Source organism: Notolabrus celidotus, chromosome 14 (genome assembly GCF_009762535.1).
Source record: "Notolabrus celidotus isolate fNotCel1 chromosome 14, fNotCel1.pri, whole genome shotgun sequence".
In the NCBI taxonomy this organism is placed as follows: domain Eukaryota; kingdom Metazoa; phylum Chordata; class Actinopteri; order Labriformes; family Labridae; genus Notolabrus; species Notolabrus celidotus.
Window position 1 is genome coordinate 7,189,991 of NC_048285.1, and position 15,118 is coordinate 7,205,108.

At 40.1% G+C, this 15,118-nt stretch overlaps 1 protein-coding gene across 1 annotated transcript in view; it reads right to left on the reverse strand.

Moving 5' to 3' along the window:
* Positions 1-909: 909 nt before the first annotated feature.
* Positions 910-15,118, reverse strand: part of LOC117825539 (gap junction delta-2 protein) — a 30,814-nt gene continuing 16,605 nt past the window's right edge. The window contains exon 2 of the mRNA XM_034701439.1: positions 910-1,759. Within this exon, the coding sequence (XP_034557330.1) occupies positions 910-1,759 (850 nt within the window). The remainder of the gene's footprint in view (positions 1,760-15,118) is intronic.

The following is a 15,118-nucleotide window of genomic DNA, read 5'->3' on the forward strand; positions in this document are numbered from 1 at the left end:
TCTTGTTTGTGTTAAAACCATATTTTGTCAGGAGACAAAGCATAAACATCGTCAGTCTTCTTCTCTTGGTTTTGGCTTGTGACGCTGTTTTTCAACAGAGGCGAGGCTGACACTGATCAGAGGCAGCTCCTCTTTCTCTCTTGGCCTCGGTCGACACTGAGTCTCCGGCGTAGAGAGGAAGCAAAAGAAAAAAACCTTCCTTGGTTCTATCATCTGTTTTCTCATGAGCGTGATGTCTCCAACCTCCTCCGTCACCCTCACAAACTCACCTTCGTGTTCTCCAGTCCGTCATGGCTTTGACAGTTCTTCCGTTCCTATTTTAATGATGTTTGCTGCTCATCTTCGCTGTCCTATCCCCTATCTTGTCTTTTCCTTTTTTTTTATCGAGGCTGACACAGTCCAGAAGAAAAGCACCATGGGATGCATCAAACACCGCCATCATCTTCAGATATCCCCAAAGAATACAAAACAGCCTCTCCTCTCCCTTCCCCTCTTTTCCTCATCTCTAGTCCTCCCCTCTACGGCCCCTTGAGGATTTAGTTCCTTACTTTAAAAGAAAACGAGGGGAAGGCTAATTAGTCAAAAAAAAAAGACAAGAGTATAAAATGGCAGTCGAATGTTCTCCTTATGAGATCAAAACATGTTCATCATGTTCATCTGCAGATCGCAGAGCTTTTGGTCCTCTTTAATCCTCTCTATGATTTTTAATCGTCATCTGTCTCTCCTCTCTCCTGGCTCTTAAAGTCCTTGAGCCAGAGGTTGGGTCTCTTTACATTCTGTGTTTCATTCCATCGGCACAGAGGAGAGGTCATCTTGTTTGACCTCGCTGTCATCTTTATTAAATTAAAATTATAATTTATTCATTCTCTCTTTCACATTCATCCCCACTCCTCCTGATTCTTCTCTTCATCAGACGTAGGCTGATTCGCTGGACTGTGTGCGTCCCAGATTGGGCGGCTGGGACAGATGTGCCATGTCCTTCTTCCTGATCTCACAGATAGACTTCCTGCGGGCCTGGACGCCCCGGATGGCGGCCTTGATCTTGCGCCAGCCCAGATGGTTGAGCTCGGCCAGGTTGAGGACCACGCAAATGCCGCTCACCGCAAACATGAAGACCAGGAAAACCGTTTTTTCAGTGGGGCGGGACACGTAGCACTCCACCTCCTTCAGACATGGGTAGCGGTCACATTCGAAAATTCCAGGAACGCTAAAGCCATAAAGGAAGTATTGGCCTGCCAAGAAACCGATCTCAAGTGCATTCCGGAACACCACCTGGATGATGTAGAAGCGGGAGATCCCTTCTTGTCGGCGTACCTTCGAGCTCTTCCCGTGAGTGAGGCCACGTGGGGCATTGGGGATCTCCTTCACCTCCAGGCAGTCCGGTTCTTCCTTCCCTCCTCCACCGTCACCGCCATGCTGAACTAGAATCCCATTAATGTTGCGGAGCTTTCTTGCCCCGTCCCGTCCCCCGTAGTCCCTCTCCATGACCGGGTAGAGAAAGGAGTAGCGCCGGTCTTTCTGCTTGGCTGACTGGTGGACAGAGTAGGTGATGAAGCAGAGGCTGGGCGTGCACACCAGGATTATCTGGAAGACCCAGTAGCGAATGTGGGAAATGGGGAAGGCCTTGTCGTAGCAGGCCTGGTTGCAGCCTGGCTGAAGAGTGTTGCAGATGAACATGGTCTGCTCATCCTCGTACACTGTCTCACCAACAATAGCCACGATCAGGATACGGAAGATCACCACTACAGTGAGTAGGATCCTGCAGGAGAAAGAGAGATGGGGTTAATAGTCAGCAATCCAGAGTGATTCACTATGTCAGGTAGGGATAGATGTACTTAGATATCCTTTACAGAAGAGGCTCTTTAGATATGCTGAGTATGAGAGGATAGAGACAGACGGTGGAGAAGACAAATGGCAGGGATAAAAGAGCAGAGGGAAATGTTAGAGGGAACCTTTGAGAAGAGTAAAAATGGATCACAAAACATTATGTGAGAGACATAAAAACCAAATAAATGTCAGTTTGCAAAAACACTCTGAGCTATTATTAGTTTTAAAAAGCAAAAGCCAGAAGAACTGATCACACCAGCATTTTTAAAAAGGATGTTAATTCATTATTAATGCAATGAGATGGATTAAAGCTTTACTAATAATTCAAATCATATTCAGCTCTATTGATCTTGACTAAAGGCAAACATTTTGGCAGCTCTGCTCTGCTTTGCACCCTCTAATATTGTTAAACTTGCCTGTGTTCACTGAAAACACACTGGTTACCAAATAAAGAACAATGGTTCCAACAGTGATGAGACAGAAAACCACAGTACATCTTTTTAAAAAACTTTGTCCAAGTAGCAGCAAATTGAGCATGCTTGCAAATGTTGATGCTTTCCCCTTTCTAATAATGTCTTTATCTAACTAAAATAGTCACAAGTCTGAGAGGAAAGAAAGAGGATGTCTGAAGGAAGTATAAAATCAAGGCACTAATGAGCAAATTAAGACTAGCATGTTCCTGGTATGCTAACGTCAGCCCTTATTTTGTATTCATTTCATAAAAGGGAATTATTTTACCACACAAAATGGCAGATATTTAGTTTGTGACAATCACGGAAAAATATAGTTTGTCATGCAGTTAAAGAGAAGAAAGGACGATGGGGTCAGAAGTTGCTCTTTACCGTTATTTTTTTATTTTTTTATTTATTATCTAGTTCAAATTTTAGTCACTTTATATTTTATTTTAATAAATTAATTAATACATTTAATTTATGTTGTAAATATAGCATCTTATTTTCTTTAAATGGTTTAATATTTTATTATTTTATTATCTTAGAAATGTATTTTATTTTGGGGAGTTTAATTTCCTCTGTTGAGTTTTAACATCTTATTTTACCTCCAGTGTTTCCTCATCAATATATCATGAGTGTTTCCTCAGTTTGTTCAGCAACTTCTTTTTTATTTTTCATTTCTTTATTTATTTTCATTGTAATTATTAATGCTGCATATATTGTGTTCTTAACCTTAGGATTGTGGGTAGGGTTTGGGTTCGTGGCTGGGGTTGGGAATAGGATGGGGGGGGGGGGGGGGGGGGGGGTCTATTTTTATAAATATATATTTTAATTTATTCTATTTTAAGTTGTTTTTATGTACAGTGCTTTATGTTACAATATCATTGTATGAAATCGCTTTATAAATAAAGTCTGATTGATTGATATACTTCATGGACTAACACAGTTACAGTATTTGATTGGACATACAGCACACAACTTGTCCTACAAAACCTGTTTAAAAGTGCAAGAGGGGGTTAGGAGGGTAATACAGAGAAAATCTGAGGAAGCGTACAATCATGAGTGAAAAGATGAGTAAGAATTAAGGCTGAGAGGAGGGATTTGAAATTGAAATTGAAATCACAACGGGGTGCCTCTGAAAGGATTCTGAACTCCTTAATCAGGAAATAGACGTGAAGGACAGGCGGAGGGCCAGAGAGAATAAAAGCTGTGCTGGTTTTGGGAACGGACATTGTGTTACTGTTAAGTCAGTGTGTTTCTCCCGATGAGAACCAGAGAAGAAGAGTGCTCCAAATCTCATCCATCAGCCACAAGTAAACACTCCACAAGACGAACAGCTATGAGTGGAGCCTGGATGTGTCGTGAGCGCTCATAACTCACAGCCTGTTATCTGTGATTTTACTTTGTGTGTGTGTGTGTGTGTGTGTGTGTGTGTGTGTGTGTGTGTGTGTGTGTGTGTGTGTGTGTGTGTGTGTGTGTGTGTGTGTGTGTGTATTTTTGTGGGGGTGTTTGCAGGTAAAAACACGTGAGGTGACACATCTCCTCCAATTTTGGTGCCTTCTGCATCATTAGGCTGAGTTACCGCAGCAACCTCAGAGTCACTTAAGTTGGAGGTGTGATTACTTTCGACACATGCTCTCTCTCTCTCTCTCTCTCTCTCTCTCTCTCTCTCTCTCTCTCTCTCTCTCTCTCACACACACACACACACACACACACACAGACACACACAATCTGCCGTTGTCATTACAAACAATAGACTACAGGTCCGCTCTCTTCTTTCACTGCCATGGCAACAGGTGAGACTGAGTTGAACATGATTTGCAGATTTGGTTCCATGTCCTTGTGGGCTGTGGTGAAAGATGTGGTGAGGTTATTTTGTGCTGAAATTAGGTTCGCTTCAATCCACTGTGTGTGCATGTTAATGTGCATCTATTTTTAGGCTGACATAACATATCTGTACACCCCTGTGCTGTTTCCTTTCTCGCAAACATCTCTCTCTTTGTTCTTTTCGTACTTTATTCATAGCTCATTTATTTTTCAGATCTCAGACCGAGCGAGCACTTTACTTTGCAGCCTTTTTGCGGTCTACGAGCCTGTTGGCTGTCTCGCACTGTGTAACCAAACAAAGTCTGGGTCCAGGCTGCAGACTGGCCTGGACGTTGCTGTTAATCTGCGGATTGATTGCTGCCTCGCCTCCCCTTCCGACAGATATGAGAGAGTTCAGACCGACTTCTGCACACTGTAAGATCAGCTCCCACTAATCGCCCTACATTTATATTAATGATAATCCCATAAATGATAAATCACTGTCATTACTCCATATGAATGCAGAGTACACATCATTACAGTTGCCCATCAAACCCTGACCTCATTACATTAATCGTGGATTTATGGTGGTTTTGTGCATACAAGTCAATAGACAGTGACATATAAAAATGGCTTTGGAGGCGGTGCTGACGGGCAGCGCAGCATTCATTCCTGAGAAAATGTCAACATGCATAATACTGAGCATTTAAATTTAAAGAGATAAAGCCTCAAAACAAACAGACTAAGTGTATTTCAAATTGTAATGGTCCACTGCCAAACTAAGTTTACGTGTTTGTGTCTGGAAAAAAGCCTGAGACAATTTGAGACCTTTTGCCTCTGCAGGACTCTGTTACATTTCAGTGCCTTTAAAATCTTAAGGTCTTCTTTTAAGATTAGTTTGTTGTTCTCCTTGTGTAAGTTGTGGTCTGTGTTTCATGTCTTATGTTCTTTATTCCCTGTGTATTTATTTTCTCTTGTGTTTCTTAGTTCGGGCCTGTTTAATGTGTAGTTCTTGCCCCCTGTGTATCTGGTTTAGTTTCACTTCCTGTCCTCGTGTTTCCCTCCAGTTTGATTGAACACTCATTAATTCCACCTGTGTCTCGTTGTCTCATCTGTGTCTGATTGCCCCTGTTGGTATTTAGTCTCTGTGTTTCCTCCCTTCTGTCTTAGTACTTTGTTATTTCTTACCTGAGTGTTGTACTTCTTCCCGGGTTCCAAGTGCTCTATTGTTTCCCGCGGATTTGTTAAGGTAAGTTTTATTTTATCGCCTGTTCTTTTTCGTTAATCAAACCTTATTATTTTGATAATAACACTGTATTAACAATGACAGATAAACGTTGCTTTAATTAACAAGGTCACAAAAGAAAAATATCTGGCCATGGAGATTTTATGATCTGTAGCTTCACCTTAAGATTTTACAGCTCTTTTAGAACATTTTTATTGTCCCCTTTAAACGCTGCAAACCCCATCTGCACCATCTACTAAGTTATTACAAGCTCCTGAGAGGGTATGTATTATATGTTTATGTCTCCATTTTCCTGTTTCTGTGATAACTTGTGTCTGTTTGTCCCTTCGTATATTTTCAGCAAATGTATTTCTAAAACTTTTGACTGAGATGCGATAATTCTGCACAGTTACTCTCCCATTAGAAAAAACTATGCACACAAGATATCTTTCAATTCATCATCAAACATAATCTCCTGTTTTTGCATTTAGCCACTACCTCTGAGCTTCCCTTTTGTGCCCTGTGTGCACGTTTTTTCCACTGTTATAGAGGTGGACACTTGTGAAGTTTGTGCTGCAAGAACTCTGAGAGAAGTTAAAAAAGTCCTCTGGTTTCAACACATTATGATTAATATAATGGTCCAATCATGTTCAGTCAGTTGTGTCCCTTGATAACGAATACAGAGCGTAAAAGACCCAAAAAAAAGACAAGACATTAAATCAAACACTGTTTAAAATTCAATGTCTAACATGGGTATTAAAGGTGACATATCACGCTTTTTTCATCAATGTATATTGGTCTAAGAGGTCCCCAAAACATGTCTTTAAAGTTTATGCTCAGAAAAACACTTTGAAATCAGATTTTGGCATGCCTGAAAAGCCCTCTTCTTCAGTCCTCCTCAGAACACTCTGTTTTCCCTCTGACCACGCCCCCTCAGGAAGTGGATGTGCCTCGGCTGTCCAGCACGTTGATCTAATGTTTACATGTTGGCTGAATAGACACGGCTGCTCAGAGATCACGTTACTTCAACCCTCTGAATCTGATCCAGAATCTGATCCTGACGGAGAGGCGCCTGTAGCAGGACCTTTCTGAAGGATTGGTCATAGATTTAGTGTTTTTTGTTGTTTTATTTATCAGTATGTAGACGTGTGTCTTGGTACACAGCTACAGCTATGAACATGTAGCTATGTGGCTATGCTAATTAGCGCTAGCACTTATCCATGACAAATAAAAAACATCCACTAGATCTTCAAATCTGCAGACGTGGGGAGTAAAACCGACCTCTGCCAGAAAGGCAGCGGGACCTTTTCTGAAGGATTGGTCACAGATTTAGTGTTTCTTGTTGTTTTATTTGTGAGTATGTCGACTTGTGTCTTGGTACACAGCTATGACATGTAGCTATGCTAACTAGCGCTAGCACTTATCCATGACAAATAAAAATCATCTACTAGATCTTCAAATCTGCAGACGTAGGGAGTAAAACCGACCTTTGTGTTTATTAAGACAGCCTACAACTAGCATGCCTCCCTCCTAAGCTCCTTGTTACCACACATTTGTGCAGGTAATGGAAAACGGAGGGGGGATTCAGTATTATTTTATACAGTCTATGGGCTGAACAAGCTCTGAGCTCTGACTCCGTGACAGACTGGATATTGTTGTTACATAACAAAAACACGGAAGTCTGAAACGGCTCGTTTCACACACATTTACAGAAAGGTGGAGAAATCAAAACAGGGGCAGAATGGATTCTTTTCATTCTCAGGGGGTTTGTAGACATGCCAGGGACACATATTTCAGGTAGAGAACCATTAAAAAGTCAATTTTGCATGATATGTCACCTTTAATTCCTGATTGTATCACATTAGTGCACAAAAAAAAAACACACTGAATGTTAATGTGCACTCACTCACCCTCATGCAGGCTATTAGTTAGTGAGATTTATCACCCAGCTTTCTTACTAATCACCCCGCTGAGATAAATACTCGGATTGGTCAAATATCAACAGTCATTAATTCTGACAACCTGATTATACATGTCACTTCTAATCAGTCCACACATTTGTGTTACTGAGCAGGTTGAGTGAGAAGAAAATGCAGAAAACAGAAAAGTAACGAGACAGAAGACCTTATGCAGGAGCAGCTGTTGTTATTTTCTGCTCACTGAAAAACTAATGTTTAGACTAAACCACGGATGAAAATGTTAAACTTAGGTGATTATTGTGAACAGTAAAACAGACTCATGTTAAGAATACAAAGAGTTATCATCTTTTAATTAACACTCAGTGTAAACTTATTTGCATCTTTACCTGGTAGTTAATAATATGCAGGTGGTTATGTGAAATAGAATCCCTTCAGGGTGAGACACCTGCTAACTTGACATTTTCCCGTACATCCTCTTTTTGCAGTGATGTCATTTAAAGCTCAGCACATTGCAGCACCAGCTTGTCTTATTTTTTATGATGTATTTGTATCATGGCAGCAGATAAATTGTTGGGTAAATATTGTTTCAGTGTCCTCAAGCTACTTGCAAGATTGATGATCACTCAGGGATATTAATCATACATTCTCTTTCCTCCATTCACCTCACCCTGAAGATAAGTCTGGGTTTTTATGTAAAAAATAGAGAAGCTGTTACTTAACTCTACCTGAGGCTCAGCCATTGGTTTTCAAAGACAATTTATTCACAACTATCAGGAGAGATTTATCAAACTCATTCGCTCATCTGGACAACATTGTGGCAGAGCAGTGGATCCGAAAGGAGGGGCTTTCCACTGCACTTTAGATGTTACCAGATAATCATTAGATGGCATTTGGCTGTGTGAAGGGTAATCTACCAATTGCTCCGCAGCTTTGCCAGTCTTGTGCGGAGTCAGAGGGCAGCGTTAATCCTTTCCAGAGTCTGACGGCGTGTGGCTCACATGTACCTCTCATCAAAACTGCAGGTCAGCAATAGTGACCTCAAAAATGAAAAATAAAAGACTTATTTCCAATCCTCTCACCTGTGGCGAGTCTGCATGTGCAGAGAGAAGAATATATGTGCAAAAAAATGAAAATGCATTTGCCCTTGTAGTGACTCCATTAAGGAGCTTAGTGAGCAGAGAATTCACAATACCCCAGTGAGGCAGTATTTCACTGAATGTGCGCACGTGTGCACACAAACATGTATTCTGTATGACCACACACATACACACTCCTATTCATGCAACAAAGCACCATCCAGACAGTGAGCAGAGACAATCTCACACTAACTAAGCACTGAAAGAAGACGTTAAATTACTGTTCAAGATGAATTAGTTCCAGACAGGGATAAAAAGATTATAAAGTCACCAAAAAACCCAGTGAGGCTCGGACATCCCCTTAAATTAAAAGAGAAACCTGCCAGTTCTGGGACAGAGGGCGAGAGATAGAGAGGGATAGTAGGAAAACCAGCAACACAGGAAAATCTCATCACAGAGAATGAATTATATAATAGCTTGCACACGCAAACCCACTGCTGTAATCTGTGGCCGGGCCAAGGGAGGATTCTTGCATTAGGTTTTTTTTTTTTGTTAATGCCATCGAATAGCCGTAGATTATCGTACGCCACACAGAAACCCCCACCTGTTTTTTCTCTCCTCTCCAGAGCATCCTTCTTTTTTTTTTTTTTACTTTCATTTGCACGCCCAGGGCTCCCACTCTGGACCTTTTTTTCCCTCTCTGAAACACCCCCTCCCTCTGTCATGAATAATCTCCAGATTGTGTCTGTAGTTTTCTATGAAGGGCTTCCTTTCTCTGCGAATAATAAGAGGAAGCATTGCAATTGGTGTACCACTAAAATGGATACCAACGAATGGAATTCAATCCAATGTACTCCGTGCACTCTCTAAATGACACTGGTACACTTGAGAAGAAACTGCACATACACAGAACAGTGCAACACCACCTTTACTGCATGTATACTCACTGCTGTCCCCTAGATTTGTGCAACTTATTTAACCCTCCTGTTAGACTCGTTTCTTAAAGACAGCAATAATGTTCCTGGGTCAACTTGACCTGGGGCATATTTAATGATCCAAAAGTGTCAGAACGCCAAAAAATCCCAATAAACATTTTTTTAATCTCATTATTAACTCCATTACTAACCATTTAAATCAATATTTATTACAATGGTGTCCTTTAATTCGCACAGATCATGGTTCAATGAGGATAACTTGCTTGTTTTTTTATTAAATCACTTGCAAAGAAACAATGAGTATTTGACACCTCTGACCCCTTTTAGCCTCCACTTTGACTGCAGGGTCAAATTGACCCACAACCAGTATCTATGTAATATAAACATGCAGGGGGTTGCAAATGTGTGAAAAGAGCCATTTTCATTTGATATGTTGTTTACGCTAATTAAGCCAAGCAGAAGAAGTTTCATAACGAAAAAATACTTTTAACATTTTTTTTAGATTTTTGAACTTTAAAAAGGGTCAATTTGATCCGCAACATACCAGGAGGGTTAAAACCATCTATACGTTTGGTTTTTATACAAAGGCAATGCTGATTTACTTTTTCCTTTAACACAATATGGAGATTTTATTGACAAGCTTTGGGTTAGTCCCAAAAATGTTAGTGTTGTACCTATCAGTATTATATTTACAGACAATGCATTTCATTTGTTTCTACACCAGAGTAGATAAACTTGTGAAATGTTACTTACTTATACTCATTTTGGGATTCTCTTTAATTTTGTTATGTTTCTTACAAAAAGAGTGACTAAAAACACTAGAATTAAGTTATACACCCTAAACCATGATCTGCCCCAAACACTTACACTCCAAACCTCAGATCTTAGCAGGTATATTTGTCCAATTATCAAGTGATACTTCATTAGACGCACTATACAATTTGAGTTTTTGCAGTGTAACCAAAGTGCTTTTGTTGATGTGGTTGAACCACAGACCAGAATGTGGAGGCTTAATTAATAAGACGGTGGTCCACACTTTACACTCTTCTCTCTAAAACACATTGTCCATGAACACAGTCTAGGTAGCAATAACAGTTAAAGCAATTACAAATACCACAAGGTAATTACAAAGACATTAAAGTCACTAGTTTGTCTGTTCTGTGCTGCTGTAGAAACATTAGCTGTGCAAGATGGCCACCTCTGTGAAAGGGGAACTCCTTACGTAGACATAAAAGGCTCATTCAAAGTTAACAAACCGAACAATTTATACATTCAGGAGATTTTACTCCATTTCTATCTAGTCTGTTCTGATAAATGCCACTAAATACTACATACTGTGCCTTTAAATAAACTTCAATGTTTGACAACTTGATCTTTGACTACATTTTTTCACTCATATCATAATTGATTGAGATGTTTCATCAAATCATAAAAAGAAGTAAAATTAAAAAATTCACGACATGTTCGGTCTAGTGTAGAAGTAGACACATCTGAGCACATATCTCCCTCACAGCCTCGGTTCCCAGCAGACACAGTTTGTTGTCTCCCTTTGACTAATATGTTGACAGTGTGAACACATCGGCGGTGGTGATTATGAGAAACATAATGCAGACAACTCCAAAACACCTCGTCTCCTCCAACAATTGTGAATCCTCGACCCGACGCCTTTCTCTCTTTCTCTTCCTGATTATCTGACAGTGGATTTTTTTGCTCTGAGGAGGCGTTTGTTTTGCTCTAAGCTCTCATTACTGACAGGCAGTTAATCGTTGAAATTAAACATGTACAGCAATGTGAACAATAATCATAGTTTCTGCATCTAACAGGGGAAATCCTGCTCCCATCTGCGCCCTCCATATGCATGCATATACACTACCTGTCAAAAGTTTGGAAACACCCTCATTCAAAGGTTTGTATTTATTTTAATTATTTGAAACACTCTAGATTGATACTGAAGACATCAGAACTATGAAAGAACATATATGGAATTATTTAATGGACAAAAAAGTGTTAATCAAAGCAGAATATGTTTTATATTTTAGATTCTGTAAAGTAGCCCCCTTTTTCATTCATGACAGCTTTGCACACTCTTGGTATTCTCTCAGTCTGCTTCCTGAAGTGGTCTCCTGGAATGGTTTGTAATTAACATGAGCCTTGTCAAGAGTTCCTTTGTAAAATGACTTGCCTTCTTAATGTGTTTGAGACCATCACCATTGTGTTGTTCAGAGGTAGGGTTAGTACACAATGGATAGTCCTATTTGACTACTGTTGTAATCTATATTATGGCTAAACCAGATTATGTCATAGTTTTGATGTCTTCAGTATTAATCTACAATGTGGAAAATAATTAAAATATATAAAAACCATTGCATGAGGTGTACATACATGTCTCAATCAAAAAAGCACAAACACAATTTGCACAACTTGCAGAGACAATGCATTGCATCTCTTTTAGTATTATCTTCCTGTATGTTTCATTTTCATCTCTTTAATTGAAACCTTCAACACTGTTTGCATAACAATGAAGAGGATGAGCTGCATAAAAATAGAAGTAGAGATATAAAGAAGAGGCTCATTGAGGGTTGATTGTAGCTCATTAAGAAAGCTGAAGTTGAGTTTTAAAGGGTTAAGATGGCAAATAAAAAGAAAGTGCTCACACTACTGCTGTGAGTGCATTGTTGTTTATCGAGATGTGGATTAAACTGAAGGGGAAAAAAGTTTAAAACCAGAGCAGGAAAGCACAAAATCCCCAAAATTGCAAGCGAAAGAGAAAACAGGAGACAAAAATAAACCAGGAGAAGGCGAAAACGTAGGAGGATAATTAGGAAGAGGAGGCAAAACAGAGGAAATAATTGGCCTGGGATCAAAAAGGAGGGTAGGTTTTTGTAGAAATTGGAAGATGTAGCGGTGGAGATAAAAGACGAGAGAACAGGAGAAGGAGGAGAAGGATGGAGGAAGAGCTGCTGTGGTTCCTTTACCCAGAAACCTGAAACAACCCCCCTTTTTTTCTCCTCTCATTCCTCCCTCTCTCTTCAATCTCCCCTCCATTCAACTTCCCTCTGCTAGTTACCACGGCAACAGGCAAGGGGCAGAGAGAGTGAGAGAGAGAGAGAGAGAGAGAGAGAGAGAGTGGCAGAGAGGAGCTAAGTCAACTAGAGAGCGGTGTGTTTGTGCTGAGGAGGGGAGCAGATTTGATGCACCAGTTAGAGCCTGGTTTGTGCGCTTCAAAGAGCTTGATGCACGCTCACTTTCTGCAAAATACTGAAGAAAAGTTCATGAAAACAACAAATTATGCCACCAGGGCGACCAAATTATGCTACATTTTCTTGGATTATAATTCAAGGAGGAGTACCAGAACACATTGGCCTCCTTTTGGAAACTCTCTATAAAAAAAGCTTCTTTTCCCCCGTTGTCCAAGAGCCTCCAAAAAGAGAGGATTGAAAGATAGGATCTTTTCAAAGTAGGACACCAAACATTTTAAAATATGGATATGTAGTCCATGTTTTGTGTTTCTGAACGATGCTGCATTTTCAGATTTTAGGATTGACTGAAGGCAGATAATCATAAAAAAGCAGCTCTGGGCTTGGTCTCTGCAGGCTTACGGGTCTGTCAGCTGCTGTGGACTGTGATGTAAACAAGTCCAATGTTATGGTTGACCTGCTAATCCCCTCAGAGCCTCCCCTTTACCCCCATCAATACCTGCTCTCCACTGTTCAACTTTGCTTTTTCTCTGAAGATTACCCTCTCCCTCTCTACACCTCTATACCTGATACAGCTCTGCTTCTGATCATTATCAGCGATATAAATCGTCTTTTAACAGGAACTAAAAAATGTGCCCACGTAGCTCATCTACACTGGCTGCCTGTTGATTTTAAGATTATTTTAGTGACTTTTAAAGCAAAACATGGACTTGCCGCTTTCTATATCTCTGAGCTTCTATCCCCCTACAAACCTGGATGCAGTCTGAGATCCCCTGGCAGTGTTAGCTGTTCCAAGGACCTGACTGAAAACTAAAGGGGGCAGGCCTTTTTCAGTCAGAGCCCCTACAATCTGGAAAAGCCTGTCAGAGGAGATCAGACTTGCAGAGCCAGTCCCTGTAAAACATTTTTTTAAAGTTTGTATTTTTTAAAGTTTTTATTTCATTTTATTTTTATCGCTTCATTTTGCTTTGCACTTTGTTTTTGTTTTTATTGCCCACTGTGAAGCACTTTGTTACCTGAATTGAAAAGTGCTATATAAATAAAGTATTATTATTATTATTATTATTATTATTATTATTATTATTATTATTATTATTATTTAATAATAATAATAATATTAATAATATGTATTTCCAGTCTTCGATGAAATCATTTGTGCCCTCAGGCCTCCTTTCATTTGCTTCTCTTCAACACAGGAGCTACTAAATGCATTACACACAACCAGCCAGCAAGTGCCAGCAGAAGGGCTACAGTGTCACGGTAAATCCCAGTCCATCGTGCAGGAGTGAGTTGTCGAACGTGATGAAGAATTTGAGGCTATAGAGTCACGGAGGGAACTTTTAACAGAATGCATAAACACTGACAGTCCCACTGTGAGGTGATTGCTGAAGGCTCAGGTTTTGAATGTCCTGTAATCAAACTGTAACTGTAAAGTCGTTTAACTCTCAAGCCCCATTCAAATATAAAGCCCAGACATTTTCTTGATCATTTCAAAGCATTCCGACTGTGAAATTGTCTGGATTGCCTGTTACACATGCACCATACAGCAGAAGAATGTCTGTGTTGCATATGCTCTTATACAGTACTCAGGTACTGGGTTTACTCAAGGTAATAGGGGTCACCTGCAGTGCATGCAGGATGAAGGATACGGGTCACATCAATGGTAGAACACACTCAGGTAACAGAGGTGAGCAGTAAAAGTCAGACTTCACTCTGACTTTACCAAAAGGCTAGCCAGCAAAGACAAGGTGGATCACTGCTGTATCTCTGAATTTTTTTAGCTGAAGACAGGGTATTGTTGGCATAGTTTTCACTCACATTATATTCATTTATTTTGACATTTTCAAGTGACCTTTATGGTGGTGGCCCGCAGTAGGCTAACACAGTTACAACACTACTAAACATCCTTCGGTGGAAATGTGCTCCTGTTTATTTTGCTGCTGATTGTCTTGGCCAGGTCTCCCTTGAAAAAGACATCTTTGATCTTAATGGGACCAACCTGGTTAAATAAAGGTTAAATTAAAATAATAAATGTGTAGACACAGAAGTAGATAATCTCTTGACAAGTGCCATTCTCTGAACTCACTGGCTATCCTCTGATGAAAGTGAAGTCCCTGGAAATGATGGCCAACTTTCTGGGATTCTGATGTCGCCAGCAGTTAGCAATGAAAGTCTCCCAGCAAAGACTTCCTTTTTCTGTGCATTAGAATGATTTACAGTCTGATTAACTTGAGAGGCAGAAATTGAGCTGAAATGCATGCGGTCTACTTTTAAGCATAAGGGATGCAAGTTTGAACATACTCATATGAGTCAATTTCACCAACACTTGCAACTGCACCATTTCCTCATTCAAGAATGAAGGGATAAATAAAATATGAAAAATAAGAAATTCCTTGTGCCAGAACAGATCATGGCGTGGTGACGTGACGCATCATAAGATTTGGAAAAAAGCGTTAGCAGTGATTTGTAAAAGCCATCCCTCAGTCTGTTTCCCCTGAGCTTTATCCTTTCTCTTTTCTCTGAATTCATTTTTCTCTGCCTGAATGTTTTGACGTTCGGTCTGTGTTTTGTGTCTTAAGGGTACCAGGTGGTAACCCAAATACAGCGAACCAGCAGCTCCGACAAATCTAATCTGTCACATCGAATATGGGACGACACTTGTCATAATCTCTCTCTCTGTC